The 19,052-nt window shown below is 50.0% G+C and overlaps 2 protein-coding genes across 4 annotated transcripts in view; both read right to left on the minus strand.

Moving 5' to 3' along the window:
* The window catches only part of fras1 (Fraser extracellular matrix complex subunit 1), a 99,256-nt gene that overhangs the window by 22,851 nt on the left and 57,353 nt on the right, over positions 1 to 19,052 (minus strand). The window contains exons 26-43 of one of the 3 annotated variants that reach the window (XM_062562601.1): positions 16,558 to 16,840; positions 14,515 to 14,599; positions 10,688 to 11,011; positions 8,847 to 8,988; positions 8,482 to 8,663; positions 7,300 to 7,416; positions 7,092 to 7,206; positions 6,731 to 6,868; positions 6,339 to 6,371; positions 5,413 to 5,544; positions 5,045 to 5,173; positions 4,692 to 4,939; positions 4,453 to 4,604; positions 3,820 to 3,982; positions 3,618 to 3,750; positions 1,849 to 2,015; positions 923 to 1,076; positions 30 to 293 (exon numbers count right to left, since the gene is read on the minus strand). In XM_062562601.1, coding sequence (XP_062418585.1) covers positions 30 to 293; positions 923 to 1,076; positions 1,849 to 2,015; positions 3,618 to 3,750; positions 3,820 to 3,982; positions 4,453 to 4,604; positions 4,692 to 4,939; positions 5,045 to 5,173; positions 5,413 to 5,544; positions 6,339 to 6,371; positions 6,731 to 6,868; positions 7,092 to 7,206; positions 7,300 to 7,416; positions 8,482 to 8,663; positions 8,847 to 8,988; positions 10,688 to 11,011; positions 14,515 to 14,599; positions 16,558 to 16,840 — 2,961 coding nt within the window. Of the gene's footprint in view, positions 1 to 29; positions 294 to 922; positions 1,080 to 1,848; positions 2,016 to 3,617; positions 3,751 to 3,819; positions 3,983 to 4,452; positions 4,605 to 4,691; positions 4,940 to 5,044; positions 5,174 to 5,412; positions 5,545 to 6,338; positions 6,372 to 6,730; positions 6,869 to 7,091; positions 7,207 to 7,299; positions 7,417 to 8,481; positions 8,664 to 8,846; positions 8,989 to 10,687; positions 11,012 to 14,514; positions 14,600 to 16,557; positions 16,841 to 19,052 lie in introns of all 3 variants that reach the window. The other 2 variants (XM_062562600.1, XM_062562602.1) reach the window with 2 other exon arrangements.
* On the minus strand, positions 16,999 to 19,014 carry LOC119210891 (uncharacterized). The gene is made up of 2 exons (XM_037461390.2): positions 18,230 to 19,014; positions 16,999 to 18,116 (listed from the first exon to the last, which is right to left on the minus strand). Exons 1-2 carry the CDS (start codon positions 18,869 to 18,871, stop codon positions 17,469 to 17,471), a joined length of 1,290 nt encoding a protein of 429 aa, XP_037317287.2. The 5' UTR covers positions 18,872 to 19,014; the 3' UTR covers positions 16,999 to 17,468.

The raw sequence follows: 19,052 nt of genomic DNA on the forward strand, positions 1-19,052 counted from the left end.
TCTGCCTCTGCCCCCCCCCCTCCCCTCACCCGCCGCCAGCTGCAGGCCCCTGTTGACGGTCATGCGGGGGCCCTCGCTCCTCCTGACGTCCATGGTGAACTCCAGGCGGCCCGTGTGCGTGGACACGCCGTCGGTGAGGGTGAAGCCCATCTCGTCGGCGCCCCCGCTGACGGTCTCGGGCGTGTAGACCAGCAGCTGGTCCACGACGTCCTGGTAGGTGAAGGTGGAGCCCTGCGTGAGGACACGCCCCTTCTCCAGCGGCTCGGAGTAGAACTGACGCCTGCGGAGTTTTCCTGAGGAGAGAGAGGAGACTACTGAGTATATGGATACAACAATATACATACAACTATACACACAAATACACACAACAAATATTCCATTGGCCTTTGTATTCACGAGGCTGGTGGTGAATCATATTAACTGCGTTTCAGGGGATTGCTCGTTAAAGGTAAATAAATAAATAAGTGCGGAGATTAGAATCATAGAATTATATCGTAAATACAAGAAAGAAAATGTTTGTTTATTTAAAAAACCCGGAAACATCAACTGTTCAAATTATCATCAAAATATCCTCAAATGATCTACAAATATATATAAACATATAAATGAACCGTGAACGGTCTCTTAGCATCTTTCAGGACCTTCGGCTCATTTGGTTCAATGAATCTAGCGATTCATTTATTACAGTTTGACAAATAACTGTGTGTGTGTGTGTATGTGTGTCCCATCAGCCGTCCACGCTGGGGGGGGGCGTGTATGTGTGGGAGGGGAGGGGGTCTCATGTGTATCGTTATAGATATCTTTATTTATTTAGGTCTGAATTTGGGAGGTTTAGGAGGCGTCGGGGAATCGGAGCGCTGGGAGGTCAGTGAAGAATGGCTGTGTGTGTGTGTGGGGGGGGACACATGTCCTCTGTCCTCACCGTAGGAGGGCTTCCTGATGATGGTGAAGAGGATCTCGTTCTCCGGCGTGTCCTGGTCCAGGACGCTGAGGGACGAGTTGGTGATGACCACTCCCGAGTTTTCCTCCACATGGATGCTGCTGACCGCCACCACGGGCTGTCTGTCCTCTCCACTCTGCTGAGGACAAGAGAGGACATCATGCGCCAACTACAACCACAGGGACAACCTGTCCTCTCCACTCTGCTGAGGACAAGAGAGGACATCATGAGCCAAGTACAACCACAGGGACAACCTGTCCTCTCCACTCTGCTGAGGACAAGAGAGGACATCATGAGCCAACTACAACCACAGGGACAACCTGTCCTCTCCACTCTGCTGAGGACAAGAGAGGACATCATGAGCCAAGTACAACCACAGGGACAACCTGTCCTCTCCACTCTGCTGAGGACAAGAGAGGACATCATGAGCCAACTACAACCACAGGGACAACCTGTCCTCTCCACTCTGCTGAGGACAAGAGAGGACATCATGAGCCAACTACAACCACAGGGACAAACTGTCCTAATTTCTGAGGGACAAGGTAAAAAACAATGAGCAGATGATGAAGATGAAGATGGTTGCTGAACGTCTTCAAAATAGAAGCAGAGACGAGAGCTGACAAGATGCAGCTGAGCTTGTTTCTTTTATTGATTTCTCCACTCAGCACACACACACACACACACACACACACACACACACACACACACAGATACTAACTGACAGCATCATCAATTCCAAATAAAAAAAAAAAAAAAGCAAATACTTGGTAATATTTTTTCATTACTGTATATTTTCACCCCAGAAATTGGAAAAATAAAGAAAATCATTTTTTTTCACCTGAAAAAAACAATCAATATAAAAAAGGAAACTATGTTTCTTTCTCCTGGTTTCCGTAGCAACCGCCTACCTGGATGTGGATCTGGAGGTGGAAGGCCTCCGTCTGGCTTTGCCCGTCGCTGACGTAGAAGCTGAAGACGTCGCGTCGGGCCGGAGCCTCCTGGACGTAGAAGACGCGGTCGGACGCCAGGTCGTCCACGGAGAACGGCACGTCGGGGGTGACGACCTGCGAGCTGCCTGCACGAGACAACCGAGGGACAGTCATCAGTCTGGACCCCCCCGAGCCACCAACTCCCCCCCCCCCCCCCCAACAGTGGAAAAGCATATTTTACATATAAACAATCAGTAATCTGAGCCACTCGCTAAAACACTTGTGCCCAGATGTCTGATGGTCCTTGAACACATCGTGTGTGTGTCCATCGTCTCTGGCTATGAGGCGAGCTCTCTTATCTGACCCTCGGGGGGGTCACTGCAGGAAGTGAGTTGTGTTCAGGGACGTGATGAGTAATAATAAAGGAGAAATTACTAAATAAGTCCAAGAAAGTTACATTTAAATTGTTGTAGTGGAGGACGATTCAAGTTTTATAAACTCATCAAACATTTCTTAAAGCAGTAATAATATAATAATAAATAATTTAAGTCTGCTAGTTCATCGCTCTCCTAAAACTTTTTACATTTGCAGCAAAATGTAATAAAACGTCTAAAGGTGTGACTGCATAATGTGTTAATTATAACATGGAATAAATAAATGGATGAACACTGTTATTATTAAAATGTATAACAGCCTCAACCTTCGTCTAAGTTTATGTGCTAATACAAATCATGCTTCCCCAGAGAGCTCATTTGCATATCCACACACACACACACCCCGCCGCCCCTCTGAATACCAACGACTGTCCGTCTCCAAGGACACGGAGACAGGAAGCTGCAGCCAGCTGCTGGTCTACTGCGGCATGAATATAAACACAGGAACATATGTATATAAATAAATATATTAAAAATATATTGATATATTATATATAAATATTGATATACACAACATCTGTCTTTCACGCCTCTGCAGACTTCTCTCTGCATGTCGACTTGTCTGCATTAATATGGCTCCACATCTGTTCCTCACAAATCAACACGCTGTCAGGGGGGGGGGGGTGACCTGCAGGGGGCGACTCCTCTGGAGGTAACAGTCTGACTAGTTTTTAACGTGTCGTTATTGCAGCGCTGCGGTCATTTATAAACGGGTAAAGTCGTGGCCTCGTGGTCGCAAGCGAAGGTCGAGCATTTCCCATCATGCAGCTCTTTTCTCAACTCCTCTTGCTTGCATTTTCCTATTTTTTCCATCAGATAATTCCTGTGAGGGATCCTTGTCAGTGCGATGAGTTAGCGTAATGAAGGAAGCGCAGAGGGCAGAATCAACCTTTCAGCAGCTTCAGCACTGGAATAAAGCTTTCCAGAGGTCACAGTCCTCTGGATCCCACGATTCAGGCTTATTGAAGGTCTCATAAATCTACATACACATTCACCCTTTGTCTCCTTCTCCTTCTCTTTTTGGGTCATAAAGCAGTGAGTGAATGTGAGGCGTCACTTTACAGTGTTACAAACACTCAACACGTCTCGGCCATTCTTCACACTTGTTTTACCTCGTGGAGATAAATGCAGTAAACAGCATGAAGGTATGAAATCAATGAGGCTTCCTGTCACACGGATTGGATTCATTCACCATTTAACTTCTTTTAGCAGCTTAAATAATCTTAGAATGTTCAATGCTAATTGGGCCAATCAGCTGGAACTCACTGAACCCCCCCAGGATCCCCCCCCCCCCCCCCCCTCGGGCGCTCTCACCTCTGTTGGTGTTCTCGATGAAGCCGTGCTCGGGGGGGCGGACCAGCCAAACCAGCAGCTCCTTCCTGGGCGTGTCCAGGTCCGACACCGCGATGTGATTGGTGGACAGCTGCACGCGGCCCCCCTCCTGGACCTTGAGGAGCACTGAAGTGAGTTATGTGCCCCCCACATAGCCACCCCTCCCTCAGGACGGCGCGTGTACCTCGATGGCGCTGCGGACGGTGACGGCGGGCGGCGGCCTGGGCGCCGCGGTGATGCTGATGCTGCACATCTGGTTGTCGAGGCGATTGTTGTCGACGTCGTACACCACGAAGTGGAAGACGTCGGTGACCGGCTGGCTGCCCGTCTCCAGCGAGGTGACGTACCTGTGGGCGGAGACACGTGTCTTCCAAGGAATGTCCTCTGATGAGGACTAATAACCCCCCCCCTCCGCTAATCCCATAAAACTACTCCCATTAAACTACTTCTCATGTTTGTACGAAACGCCACGGAGACCAAAGCAATGCAGGCGATTTGCAGATCCCCCCCTGCCCCCCTCCCTCGGAGGAAAAGACAGTTATAGTGTGAGTATTTATTGCTTATGCAGCCTCGGTACCTCTAGCAGGTGATAGCAGAGCGATGCTAATTGCCATCAGGCTGAGTAACTGAGCGTAATGTGTGTGTGTGTGTGTGAGGGGGGAGGGGGGGGGGGGGGGGTACTAAATGATATCCAGGTAATTTGTTCCGCTAACGTTGACGTTCCCTGAGCGTCTCGTGAGGAGATAAAAGAGAGAAGCTAAACGTCTCAGCAGGCCGACAGAAGCCCCGCCCACTCCGCCCCCCCCCAGGCTCCTACCTGATCCGGTGCTCGTCCACGTCCCGCATGCTGAAGGACGAGTACTCCTTCAGCTCCCGGTGCTGCTGCTGAGACTCGCTGCGGGTCAGCAGGCCGTACATCGGCACCGACACCAGCTGGATCTGGATCTGCTCGTCTGAGGACGTGTCGTCCTAACGAGAGACGCAAAGACAGACGGGTCGTCTCCTTGGCCCGAGACAAAAGTCAACCCTCCCTGCGGTGACCTGCGGTGACCTCACCGTGTAGGCCAGGTGCGAGCGGCGGATCACGCTGCTGCTCTTCTCGGCCACCTCCAGCGACAGCGTGGCCGCCGAGTCCCGCTGGGGCCCGTCGCCCCCGGCGCCCAGCACCGCCACCTGCACCGTGGTGGTCGCCATGGAGATGCCGTCGCTGACGGAGAAGGTGATGGCGTCCTCCTGGTCGGTGAGGCCGGCGTGCCGGTAGAGCAGAACGTGGCGGGTGACGTCGCTGAAAGTGAAGACGTCGCCTGGGGGGGACGGAGAGGTGTGAGCGTGTGTGTGTGTGCGTGTGTGTGTGTGTGTGTGTGTGTGTGTGTGTGTGTGTGTGTGTGTGTGCGTCCCCCGACTCTCACCGTTGACCAGGCGCCGCTGTGCGCTGCCGTCGCTCTTCACCAGCTCGCCGTGGACGGGAGCCTCGACCAGCTCGAACTCCAGGTCGTCTGGAGCCGTGTCGGCGTCGCTCACGGCCAGCTGCTGCCCGCCTGCTCACACGTGCACACACACACACACACACACGCACGCACACACACGCACACACACACACACACACACGCACACACACACACACATGAAGAAGAAGACGAGAAAGAAGAAGAGGAAGGAGTGTTGAGGGAGATGAAGCAGGCTCTTTCTCTCTCTACCTTAGAGAGACGCCTGCGTCACCACGTGTGTGTGCGCGTGTGTGTGCGTGTGTGTGTGTGTGTGTGTGTGTGCGTCTCACCTATGGCGGCCTGTCCTCCCAGCCCGACCTCCAGCAGCGGGTCCAGGACCTGGAAGAGCGGCGGCTGCTGGTGGTTGGACAGCAGCAGGATGGAGAAGTCCAGCTCGGGGGTTGTGTGTTCTCCGTCCGACACTGAGGGCAACAACAACAACAACAACAACAACAACAACACAACCATCAGAGAGCGGGCACAGGAACACCTCTTTGTGTCCAATGGGAGGAAACAAAAAGCCAAACTAAAGACTAAAGAAAACAGAGAGGCAACAAATGATGCGCGATGAAGCTGAGCTGGAGAATGATTGACAGGTCTGTGTGAGGAAACGACTTTGATGAAGAATTCTAACGATGCTTGAACAACGAATCAATTCAACAACATATAGATGTCTTTAAATATCTTATATATTCAAGATAAGTACGAGTAGCTCGAAGGGACCAGTGATAACTTGTTGCTTTGTTTGTTTACTTCCCTTTAAAGTAGCAGGATGGAGTGTGTGTGTGTGTATACGTGTGTGTGTGTGTGTGTGTGTGTGTGCCTCAAGGACTACAGTAAAGTAAACAACAGGAAAGAGGAAGAGGGGGAGAAAGGAAATTCAGACTGGGGATGAGGAGGAGGAGGAGAGATGAAGGGTGCAGGAGGAGAGAGAGAGAGAGGAGAAATTGAGGTCAGAAAAGAAGAGCGAGGAGGAGGAGAAGAATGTCACAAGAGGAGAGATGAAAACACAATATGAGAGATTAAAGGGCGAGGGAGGGGGGGGTGGGGGGGGGACAGGCAGTTGATTGGTGGTTGGAGGGAGCAGAAGACTGAGGATGAAGAAGATTTAGTGTGGAATGGAAGAGACGAGGTTAAAATAAAAAAGAGGAGCGAGGTAACGAATGCCTCCTCCTCTTCCTCCTCCTCTCTGGACGGAGAAAGATGGCGTATTCACCTGTGAAATAGACGCTCAGCGACTCCGGCAGGCCTGTTAGGGTGGAAAAGGAGGCTGTGAGGTGAAAGAAGTGGATCCAACCGAGACACAAGAACCTCAACAGGATGTTCTCCTCGTGCTCCTCGTGCTCCTCCACAAGGAGCGCTGAAGACCTCCTGAGAGAACTGGAGCCGAGCTTTACGGGGCTTGCGTATCTGTCTATAGCATGCTAGCTAACGTTAGCTTGGAGGTACAGAGTGAAACTCAAACCAGAAGAACATTTAAAGTTAATGAAATGTAAATGCTGCCGAAGTCAAAGTTGTTTTTCTGTGAAGTTTATTTCTGAAATGGCCTCACATTCACTTTTTGTATCTTCCTTATTGATTGACTAGCGCAGCCTGTGTGTGTCTCACCGATGAAGGAGTACTGGTACAGCTCCTGCAGGTGGGAGGGGGCCCGCGGCGGCCTGTAGACCAGCTTCCCCTGGTTGACCTCGGCCTGCGTGAAGAGCTGCACGGCGCCGTAGGGCCGGTCCACGTGTTCCAAGGCCCCTGAGGACGGGACAGAGGGAATCAAACCGCCGCCCCACAGGGGGGGGGGGGTGCCTTGCTCGTGGGCAACAGGGAGCAAAGTGCCTTTAAACCCAAACACGAGCTCAGAGGATCTAATTCTAAAGCTCCTGACACAACTTCTGATCCTTTTAATCTTCTCTGCATTATAGAGCTCCCTGTGTGTGTGTGTGTGTGTGTGTGTGTGTGTGTCTGCGTTGCTGACCTTGTCCCTGCGGTAGCGGTTTGGTGATGTTGTAGATGAGCTTCTCGCTGGGAGTCTCAGAGTCGACGAAGGACAGAGCTGAAGGTGTTATCACTGTCAGCTGGTCCTCCAGAGCCTGCACACACACACACACACACACACACACACATCAACATGCATTTTTCACATCTTTAACAGTCTCTGCTGAGTTGCTTCTTGGAGGCCTTACCGTGACCTGCAGGTTGCAGTCGGGGGCCAGCTGAGGGAACCCGGGGATCTGAGGCAGGACTCCGATGGTGAAGGTCTGGATGCTGCTCTGCTGGACCGCAGCAGCCTCTGTGGAGACCTGCACACACACACACACACACACTCTCTCTTTATAATATATCTTTAAGACGATACACTCCAATCTTCTCTTAAGTTTGAAGTCTTTATCTGCAGCACATTGTCTCAATAAACAGTGTTTCTATCAGCTTGTGTATTAAATATATGAATATTGTGTTTAGAGGCAGGATCTCTGGAAGTGAGATGCAAAGATGTGATGGAGAGTGAACCAACAAATCACCATGGAAACGGCAAGAATACCAATGAAGCAGATCTATGTTTACATAGATATTGGACATGAACGAATGTTTAAAATAACACAGAACTTCATTTACACTCTTTAATATAAACCACAGCGTAGCGGGACTTCAATTTGGAGCCGTGTAATTGAAACGTAGTGCTGTGATGGATGCAGCCAAAGACGCTGTGTGTGTGTGTGTGGGTGCGTGCGTGTGTGTGTGTGTGTGTGTGTGTGTGTGTAACTTATATCATGAAATCATGAAGGACCTGTTTTACAAACCGTCTTGTACAAACAATGGCATCGTTATGAAAGAGAAAAAAACTAAGGGAAAGAAGGATGTGAAAGAGATTCGTGAGGGGGAGGAGGAGGGGGGGTGGGGGGGGAGGAGGAGGAGGAGGGAGGGATGAAGCAAAAGGGAAGAAGTAATCACATGGGAGTGAGAGAGAACTTCAAAGAAGCCTTCAGAGGAAGACAAAGAACCAACAGGAACGATTACATTCGTCTCTGTCGCCCCCCCCCTGCCCTCCTCCTCCTCCCCCCTCCTCCCCCGAGGCCTCCTCGTCTCAGAGAGGATCTATTTTATTTTATTACCTTTCTGAATGTATTTATAGGTCCACCCGTAGTATAATATGTCTTTATGTAATTCGCTTCCTTCTCCTGAGACACGGAGACGCGTCCTGCTGCAGCATCACCACACGCCACCTTGAACTTTGACCCTATTTGTCTCACGAATAGGCTGTGCAAAGGATTGTGGGTAAGATTGGCTGTAAGAGGCGTGTGGCTTGCATAACGCGGGACGGGACCAGCCGTGTGCCTGAAGTTGCGACCTGAAGAAGGAGAACCGACCTGGAACCGGAACGAGTCGCCGTCGGAGCCGCCGCCCCCAAAGTGGCGGTACCAGACGGCGCCGTCGTCCACGTCCTGCTGGGTGAAGGAGGTCGTGGCCGTGAAGCCACGGTCGTCGGTCAGCGGGGGGCGCCACCCGTCTGCGGGGCCGTCGGCCGGCATGGGGACCAGCACCACCTCACCTGGGGGGGCGGGGTTATAATGACATGTTACAATAGAAACACACTCGCTATACGTGAAATACGTGGATGACGTATCAGATGCACACAGTTAATAAAGGATGTGATGAACCACACAGAGGTGAAATGAACACGTGGTTTATCCCAGGTGAGAAGATCACATGACGATGTCACGTGACTCGGTACCGTGTTTGGGTTTCCCGCCCGCTGCGACGATGGTGTAGACCACGCCGTCGCTGCTGACTCCCTTGCGGGCCGCCTTCAGGTATCTTCTGCCCAGTCGCACCATTCCTCCTTCCTTCACCCAGGTGACGGGCGAGGGCGGGGCCTGAATCACATGATATGAACGCTTTCATGTCAGATTACTCACAGGGGGCCTAATCACGAGTTCATTTCAATCACATGACTTTCGTCCCACTGAGGAATACGGCGTGTGAGAAGAACACGTGACGTCAGGGGTGCAGCCTGACGTTTGCTCAGCTTGTTTTATTCCACACCTCAGGGTCGGGAGCTGTCAATCAGCATGGCCGTCACCTGACCCCCCCCCACCCTGCAGCCCCCTCCACCAATCAGAGGCCGCGCATCAATCCCTGCTCAGCTGTCAGCAGAACTCAGGAATGTGACGCATTGATCTGAGGTAGAGCGACCCGTCGGGGGGGGATGTAGGAGGGGGGGGGGGTGAGTGTCGCTGGGGGGTATTAGAGAAGGTGGGATGTTTTTCACTGGAACACACAGACTCCTGCAGCACACACTCTGTGGGTGATAACAGACTACCTGTGTGTGCACAGGTGTGTGTGACACCCAGAGTGCACGTGTGCGCGTGCACGTGCGGCCGCCCGCGTTCGCAGATAACAGGAAGCCGCTCTCTCTGCTGGGAGAAGTCTACATCCCCGCGGTTACTGGTGCCCCCCCCCCCCCTCCCCGCGGTTACTGGTGCCCCCCCTCCCCCCCAAATGTCCTCACTGATGTCTGTGCAGAGACAGAAATACGCTGCAGAAAGATTCTGATATTAATCAAGTGCAGTGTCTCAGCCCTCCATCACGCTGTTCATCCTGTCATCCTCCAGCATCAGGACATGCAGTAGATACGAGGCTGTGTGTGTGTGTGTGTGGGATGTCATTGATTTACAGAAGAGAAGAAGCAGAGGAGGAGAGCCTGAAGCTCCCCATCTGTAAGCAGCCAGACAAACAGAGGCCGGCCTCCAAAACATCTCACTGAAAATAGAGAACCAGCCGTGAGTCACAGGCTGAAGGTTTCCTCTCAAACACACTCAAATAGTCAAAGTTCTTTTTTTAAATGTCATTTTCTTTTGCAGAATGCAATCTATAAATAAACTGTTTACACCTCTTCAATATCGTGTGTGTGTGTGTGTGTGTGTCTGTGTGTGTGTGTGTGTGTGTGTGTGTGTGACGTTTGTCTGGGGCTCGCTGGGAGTAATCAGCGTGATTAATGAGATGCTCTGGAACGATTGAAGGAGTTTAAAGGAGCTCAGTGGTCAGCTGTCAATCAGCACCGACTAGTAATGATGAACTTCTTAAAACAGGAGAATTACTTTGCAGCTGATGAACGACTTCTTCTTCGTTAAACATCTTCTAGACTCTTTAAATACAAGTGTGCAATGTAACGAATGCAGATGTGCAGCACGGAGCAGATGTTTCTCGCTTTCCTCTCACATTTGAACCTGAAACCACCAAGAAGATCCTTTGAACAACACAAATAATTCATCGACTTTAGAGTCACAGGCGCGAGCTGCAACACACTGATTCGGCTCAAAAGCGTAACGTCCTCCATTATTGATGGAAGACTTGTGTCTGCAGAGATGTTCGAGGCGAGCAGCACGATGCAGATGAAACCCCAGAGAGCCCCGAAAACAGCCTTGTCCTTAATATTGAGCATAACGTTTCATTCATTCATCCCTTCATCCATTGGTTGAGAAGATTAAAAATGGAAAGCATGGCTAACGAGCCAGTGACGTCATAACAAGCCAGTGACGTCATGAGAAGGCATCCCCCCCGCCCCCCCCGTACCTTCTGTCCGATGCGGACTTGGAGCAGGACGTTCCTGTAGCTGTGGCCGTCGTTGACCTGCAGCACCGCCGCGTCCTCGGCGTCCTCGGCGCCGTCGTGGACGTAGCGGATCTGCTCCCGCGTCAGCTCCTCCAGCTTGAAGCGGCTGAGGGCCCGGTCGCCGTGGAGACGGGTCAGCCGGCCGTGCCGGGGCGGCTCGAGGACCATGACCAGGACGTCGGCCGCGTTGTCGGGGTCGTCGACCCGCAGGACCGACTTGGTGACGGGCGCCGCGGCGCCGCGGCCGTCCACGAGGAGCGGAGCGAGAACCGCGACCCTCGGGGGCTGAAAAGGGGTCGGAGGAGAAAAGGTTCAGAGTCTGTGCGACAAAATATACAAGGAAAAGAGAACAAAGGGGAGTCAGTGAGAAGGGAAGACAGCAAGAGGACAAATTCTCCCCCCCCCACCCCCCCCCACCCAGAGTGGATTACAGAGCGGGAGGGTGTGAGGGTGTGACTCCTGAGGGTTACAGCAGGAGATCAGGCCGTTTCTGATGAGCTAATTGAAACTTGAATCAGCTTTCAGCCTCTTAGCTCGTAGCGTTAGCTCCCATCAACCAGTGATTGAAGACCCTGATGAGGACCCCAAAGGACAGAGACGGATGTCCCAGAGACCAAAGAAGAGACAAAAGACAAGTGAATATCAGATTATCGTTGGCACCTGGAGCAGGTACAGAGCACCCAGGAGGTCAGGGGTCATGGGTGACTCATTGGAGTCACGTCCTAATGAGGACGCAACGACTTCTCGTCTTCTGGGTTTGCAACTCGGCAGCGTCGGGGGCGTAAGTTGGGGGGGGGGGGGGGCTCCGAGGCTCGGGTCCAATTTGTTGCACTCAGCGGCTGCTGGCAGAACTCCAGCTCTTTTTTTGCAGCAGGCTAAGCTGGGGGGGGGGGGGGGGGTTATGAAACAAGCTGGCGCCAGAAAGAAAAAATGTGGGAAGAGACTCACACGCACACACACACACACACACACTCCCTCGTTGAACCAAAGTGTGTGTGTTGGGGGGGTGTATGGGGGGGTTGTTGGTCTTCGTTCTGTCTTGGGGGGCTGGTTTGGTGTCATATTTATCTCCAGGAGACAGGCGACGGGCCCCCGGGGCCTCCACCTTAATCCTGTGTGTCTCTTCAGGAAAACAAAAGGCTTTCAGATGTGTTGCCGGTTGGTGGGGGGGGGCCTGCTAAGACATGCCCGCTGACTCAAGGCAACCACCAGCCCCCCCACCCCGGAGGCGGCCAAAAAACAAACAAGGCCCACTCAGGCGAGGGGGGTGAGGGGGGTGTTTGGGAAGGAAGATGTTCTCACTGTTTCTCTGTTTGTTGTTTGATGAGGGCGGATTGAGTTCAGACGGGGGGGGGGCGGAGGTGTTTTATGGGGCCATCGGCCCACGGGAGTAGGTTTATAGTCTCTATGTCTAGTTTCAAGTCTTGTGTCCATGTAGAGTCACACAGACCATAAAGCAGGGCATGCTTCAAGGCGGGGCTTACTGTGATTGACAGGTCTCTACCAGAGACATGTACTGCAACTCATAATAATATCAGTTCATAATATGAAGACTTCCATTCACTTCCTTTCAAATATATTTTTAATATATATGTATATATGCATAAAACAGCCCTTAATCAAGCAAAAGAACACGTGGAATGTTATATATGTATCAAGTGGTAATGATTGACAGCTGATCATCCTAAAGGTCAGAAACACAAAGGTTCCCTCTTTGAGATGAAGATGTGTGCGACCACCGGACTCTTGGAGGACTTTTTTTCTTTTTTTGTTCAAAAGAAGCAGCGACTCCTCTCAGAAAGCCAGGGTGGGGGGGCTGGGGGGGGGTATCGGCTGCTCAGATCTCTCATTCCTGAGGCTATTACATTCTGAGGAGCCCGCTGGCTGCAGATCTGACAGGATTTGAATCAACTATTCCTCTTCTTCCCCTTCGAGCCGCACATCGCCAACCGTCTCAAAGTCGACCTCTTCTTCGATTCCCTGTGCATTCTGGGGGAAAACAGTGGCAGCGTGTTCCCTTGTAGAGATTTAGTCCTCTCAAGTCCTCTCGTCTACGGGGGGGGGGGGGGGGGGGGGGTGAGTTACGGAAGTGAGCTGCGTTCTCCTCAATGACCTCCAGGGGGCGACTCCTCCGGGTCACATGAAGCAGACGTCCTCCTCTCGTCTTCCGTCTCGTCCTTCGTGAGGCCGTTTGTCTTTGGTCTGTTGTCGTAGATGCGTGTAACCCTTTCCTCTCCAGGAGACCAGCGTCCCACCGGGTGTCCAAAGACGAGTTGTCCCACAGACAGGAGGACAGGAGGACAGGAAGACAGGAAGCGGCCTGGAGCTGCATCAGTGCTTGTGTGGCTCCGTGGTGCAAAGCAGCAAACACACCAGACTGGTGTCGGTCCTTCTGACTCCAGTTCAAAGACGGGGAGACAGCGCAGAGTGGTTGTTGTCGGAAATGTCTGTAAATTACCCATGTGCCATCTGGGGGGGGGGGATGTTTCAAAGAGCGGAGAGGCGAACGAGAGCCTTTGAACGTCACAATGTGCGTAAATAAACGCGACGATTGATCTCGCCTCCAGTGATGAGAAATATAAATTACACCACACGAAAAAACTAAGTATCTCGAATTGTGGGACAAGATGGAGATGATTCCACATGTCTTTGTAACGCTGGTGTAGCTTGATGTCCATGACTCCATTTAATAAAACCTGGACCCTCCCCCCCATGGATCAGCCGGCACTGCTAATAACGCAGAGAAAGTCGAGCAACCTGGACACAGAGACGCCATGACATCAGCGCGTCGATCACAGACGCAGCCGCAGGGTTCTTTCTTGTTCCTGATAACTATTTTCCACTCAGGTGATTGCGTCATCGCTTTGATTTGCTTCTTCCTCCCTGGTGTGTGTAGTGCACACACACACACACACACACACACACACACACACACACACACACACACACACACACACACAGAGCAGAGCTCCCTTTCTTCCTCATTATTTTCCATATTTGGGCTAAAATCGGAGGTCGGCTCAGCACCGATGGAGGCCCCGCTGTCGAGGCCGACCTCGACCAATCAGGGCCCGGCTTGGGTCCGCGGGGACGCAGCCGAACAACAGGAAGGAATGCAGATGAGCTGCAAAGCCTCAGTTTCCATGTTTCTATTCACTCTGGTGCTTAAAGCACAGAGGAACCTCTCAGCTGACCTGGTGTCTCCGTTCTGTGCATGGGGGGGCTGGGGGGGGGGGGGGGGGGGATTTCTTTATGCACTTAAGGCAGCGGGCCAGCCAGGGAGCTCAAGATGCTTTATGTGAACTACAGGATCTTTATTACTATTCTATTCTTATTAAAAGCATAAAGATTAAAATAGCAAAAGAAGAAGAAGAGCTTCGTGAGATCCAAAATATTCATCTAATAATTATAATAGTAAACATTGGGGAGGTTTAAAGTCAATGAGGAATCGAGCCACGACGCACAACAAGGATTCGAGAAAGTCAAACTTGACTTTTCTCTCCTCAGAGAGACAGAAAGTGTGGATCTGTCATTTGGACCCGAGGACGAGTGGAGATGGTTTATCGTCTCACAGCAAACTAAGCTTGGAAACAAATGTTCCTCCGTTACGGTTAATGCTCCTGAAGGGACCAGCAAACATCTCCAGACTTCTGATGATTCGAATCACTCACAGTCTGTGGCAGTTATGTGTGAGGGCGCTTCCTTCCTCTCCAGGCTCTTAATCAGAGGTGTCCCCAGAGAAGCGCCGTAAACATAAATCATCAGTCGTCACCTTCTGCTGGACTTACCTGCACGGACACGGCCTGAACAGGAACGGCTTTGGCTTTGGAGAAGAGCTGAGAGTCAGAGACGAGCAGGGAGAACTCCCCAGACCTGCAGAGGGGGGGGGGAGAAGAAAGAATGAAAGACAGACAGAAAGAAAGAAGTAAGGATAGAAGTAAAGCAAAAAAGATACAAAGTGAGAAAGAAAGAGAAAAATTGAAGGGAGTGAAAGAAGAAAAAGACAGACAGACAGAAATGAAAATGAAAAGAAAGGAGAAAGAACAAAAGAGATATTGTTAAACATCTTTAATTGTTAACATGTAGTAGTTTCCTGGTGGTGTCTTGGTGAAGAAGCTCCTCTGTACGGCTCAATCACGCCGTCTTACGTTGTGATGGTGATGTGATGTGATTGGCTGATTGAGGATGGACTGAGCAGCGTTTAATAGCAGCATATATCCTTTTATACTTTATACTCGCTGGGTTCATATACGATGAGACGGGGATTTTCTTTTTGATGCAGCTTTAAGATGGAAATGGAGCAGCTTTTGATCTGTGTGCTTACACACGTGTGTGAAGTGTTCCACTCGACACTTGACATCTGCAGAGACGGTAATGGTTGAAAATACATTCGTTTGACAAGCGAAAAGTCTTCGCTTTCTTTTTTCTCTGCATAATTGGAGCCGGGCAAAAGGGAAAGAAATCAGGATGATTCCAAGTTTCATTTATTCCAAACTTTACCCTCAAAATGTCAACTTCAATATAGATATACAGTATATACAATATCTAATGCATTATGAATAAATATACATCTACAGTATGAATCTACTATAAAATATAATATAAAACAATATGTTGAGGTGTATATATCATACTCAGAACAAATACTGAAAGTTTGACCTAATTCTCCTTATTACGACCTTTTCTCAAATAACTTTCATTATTTTCGGTTTAACTCTATTCTCAACATTCCAATATTGATTCCAATATTTTCTCTAAAGGGAATCAAACCTTTGTTTCTGCAGCCGTTATCCCCCACTCCACATAATCTGACAAATATGGCCATAATATGCAGATAAAATCCTATTTGGGGCTTTGTGTTTTATCATCTCCACTAATCTAATGGCTCAAATCCGGGCAGTGGACCCATTTGACTAATTCACTGGCTTGGCCCGAGCTGCTGAGTCAGGGCCGAATTATCTGTGACACGTTGAATCCGATTGGCTGAGATTGGACTCATAATGAAGCAGCTGCAGCCTCACAACAGCCTCTCTACAGCCTCACTTCAACTCAACTCATCACGTGGAACAGAAATGCAGAACAAATGCTAATTTGAGCAACATTAATTGAGGGAGGTGTAGGGAGGAAATGAACTTAAACCAGGGAAGCTGCATAAATCAAACGCACACATGGCAAAATAAAAGCAGCTGCAAAAAAAAAGGTGAAATGTCAGGATGGAGACTTTGGAGACAAGGTGGAACTAAGGTGGAGACGAGGTAGAGGCTCATTGTCTTTTGAGGAATATGAAGTGCTTCTATGTGAACACGGAGGTGTCGTTTGGAATGTTGCTGACTCATGAGAGAGAATCGCAGCCAAACTACTTTAAATCCACGGTGACCTTTGTGTAGTACACAGTGGTCTGCTGTTTGCTCGACTAATCAACCTTCAAACAATGGTTCATTTTATAATAAAATGAAAAGGATGAAGGATGCAAATGACTTTTAATAAATCAACGTGGATTTTCTGTTTCACGGGTAAAGAGCAAAAGTTTTTGCCCCCCCGACCCCCTGGCAGCCTTGCATCCTCCTTCACGATTACGTGCACAACCTACGAAATGGTTTCATGGAATATTTAAGACTTGTGTTGCTCTTTGTACTCCATCAGCAGACCTCCTCGGAGGCAGAGCTGCACCAACACCTCGCCAGTATGCGGATAAAAGCACCATTTTATTGCTTCTGCAACCCGCTGACGCTGAAAAAGCTTCCTATTCAGGCATCAATGGAGAAGGAAAGGAAACTTCTACACAAAGAGCCTCATCATCCCCCCCCCCCCCCGTCGTCCTAAACACCCACCTGGCTGCGTCTCGTTGGTGTCTGAACCGGACCCGGGCGGATCTCAGCTCCGCCCAGGTGAAGGTGTCGTTGCCGGCCAGGTCTCGGCCCTCCTCTCCGCCCCCCTCCCCTCCGAACAGGACCAGCCGGCCGTTGGCGGGGGCCCGGACCACCCGGAAGACGAGCTGCTCGGGGGGCCCGTCGGGGTCCTCGGCCTGCAGCAGGTCGGGGGCCAGCGGGGCCGAACCCCCAAGGGGGACCAGCAGGGTTCCGTTGACCCGCAGGACCGGGGCCCGGGTGTTCACTGTGAGGGGGGGGGGATCAAGACGTCACACTCCAGTATATACACTAATAATAAGATGTCAAATTATCCTTGATATGTGGTGAAAATGAGATGAGAAATCATTACTGGCAATAAAAGCTCTACAATCGTGTCCTGCTACAAGAAAAAAAATCATTACAGTTTTTTTGGATTGCTAAAGCACAATTTTCAAAACAGGGCCCGTGTTTTCAAAACACTACACACAATTAGCACAACCACACACCCAATTAGCAAAACACTAAAGATCCTTTGCAAAATTAAACACACTTGTTAAAACTATACACTTCTTTTTAAAAAACACACTTTGTTACCATATGAAGCACACACGTTTCACATTACTATACTCTGTTTGCACGAGTTACACTCTACTGTGATAAACTTAAAACACTTTTAGCACTTCTACTTTCTTATGATTAGAGTAGGCTACTGCATCAACAAAGTACAAATATAATGTAAATTCACCAAACACTACACAAGACCAATGTTGCTGATTGAAGATACTCATTTATTTCTCAACACGCCCAAAATGTTGACATGGAGATCCATAATACTGTAACCAAGCGTCACTTTACGTATTGTAAATGAAAAAAAAAAACATTACATTAAAAAACTAGATATTGTCTCTTCGCCTAGCTGGATCTGGCCAGAGAATTTCATCAACATCGCAAGCAATGTTGTCATTAGCAAGACACCTTGGAAAGAAACGTCTTGAATGACGAATCCATCCTTGCATTGCTGCAACCTCCATCTGGTCACAGGCGTCCTCCATGGCTTGGATGAGGGGGACCTCAGCCTGGAGACGGAGATCATATACCTTCCACCGCCAAGCAGAGAAAAACTCTTCTATAGGGTTGAGGAATGGAGAGTATGGTGGAAGGTATAGGACTGTGAACTGTGGATGTTGCTGAAACCAGTTCTGAACCAGAGCAGAGCGGTGGAAAGACACATTGTCCCAGACAACAATGTATTGCATACGATCGATTTGATTTAATGCAGTTATGTTGTGCAATTGGTCCAAGAATGCAAGAATGAGTGCTGTGTTGTAAGGGCCCATATGGGCATGGCGGTGGAGGACCCCATTCTGTGTAATGGCTGCACAGAGTGTTATATTACCCCCACGTTGCCCTGGGACATTGACTATAGCCCTGTGGCCAATGATGTTTCTTCCCCTCCTTCGTGTTTTCGTCAGGTTGAACCCAGCCTCATCTACATAAATGAACTCATGCTGGATCTCCTCTCCATCCATTTGTAAAACTCTCTGAAAAACAGTGTCAGGCAAAATGGTGTAGTTCAGTGTAGATCTAGTAGACATGTTACAGTAAAAGATGATGAGACAGTATGCAAGATCACACTGCTAAAGTGAATACATACCTCTGCATAATCATGCCGCGCTCGTTTCACTCTTTCGGAATTGCGCTCGAAAGGCACTCTATAAATTTGCTTCATTTGAATATGGGTTTTTTTTAGGATGCGTGCCAGTGTTGATGTTGAGACCTGATGGATATTGTTGAAAATGGCGTGGTCATTGACAATGTTAGCTTGGAGCTGCTTGAGTGTTATAGCATTGTTGGCCAAAACCAGATTTACTATCTCCCTCTTTGATAGGATATTTTTACAATACCTATTTTCCAGTCGAAATGTTCTTATCACACTTGCCACTGTATATCGGCTTAGATTTGGCTGAACTCGCAGTCCAGCCTCCCTCAGCGTCAGGCCGTGGTTGACAACGTGGTCAACCAGTGTTGCGCGGATCTCATTTGTCAGATTCGGTCCTCTTTGAGCACATGCTTGTCTTCCTCTTCCTGGTCGTTCTTCTCGTCCTCGTCCTCGTCCTCGTCCTGGTCCTGGTCCTGGTCCTGGTCCTCGTCCTCGTCCTCGTCCTCGTCCTGGTCCTGGTCCTCGTCCTCGTCCTGGTCCTGGTCCTGGTCCTGGTCCTTCTTCTCGTCCTCGTCCTCGTCCTCGTCCTCGTCCTCGTCCTCGTCCTCGTCCTCGTCTTTGTCTTACTCTTTCCATTGTGCTTGAAGACCGATGAACTCACCTGCTGCTTTTTATAGTGCTTATACACCTGATTGGTGTGTCTACAATTAAGCAAACAGGTGTTTGCACACCTGATGACTGTGTTGAAGCAATTGGTTGGACGGTGTGCTCATTTGACAGTCAGTGCTTTGGTATTGCAAGGACATGACTTCATGAT

Source organism: Pungitius pungitius, chromosome 5 (assembly GCF_949316345.1).
Source record: "Pungitius pungitius chromosome 5, fPunPun2.1, whole genome shotgun sequence".
NCBI classification, from domain to species: Eukaryota; Metazoa; Chordata; class Actinopteri; order Perciformes; family Gasterosteidae; genus Pungitius; species Pungitius pungitius.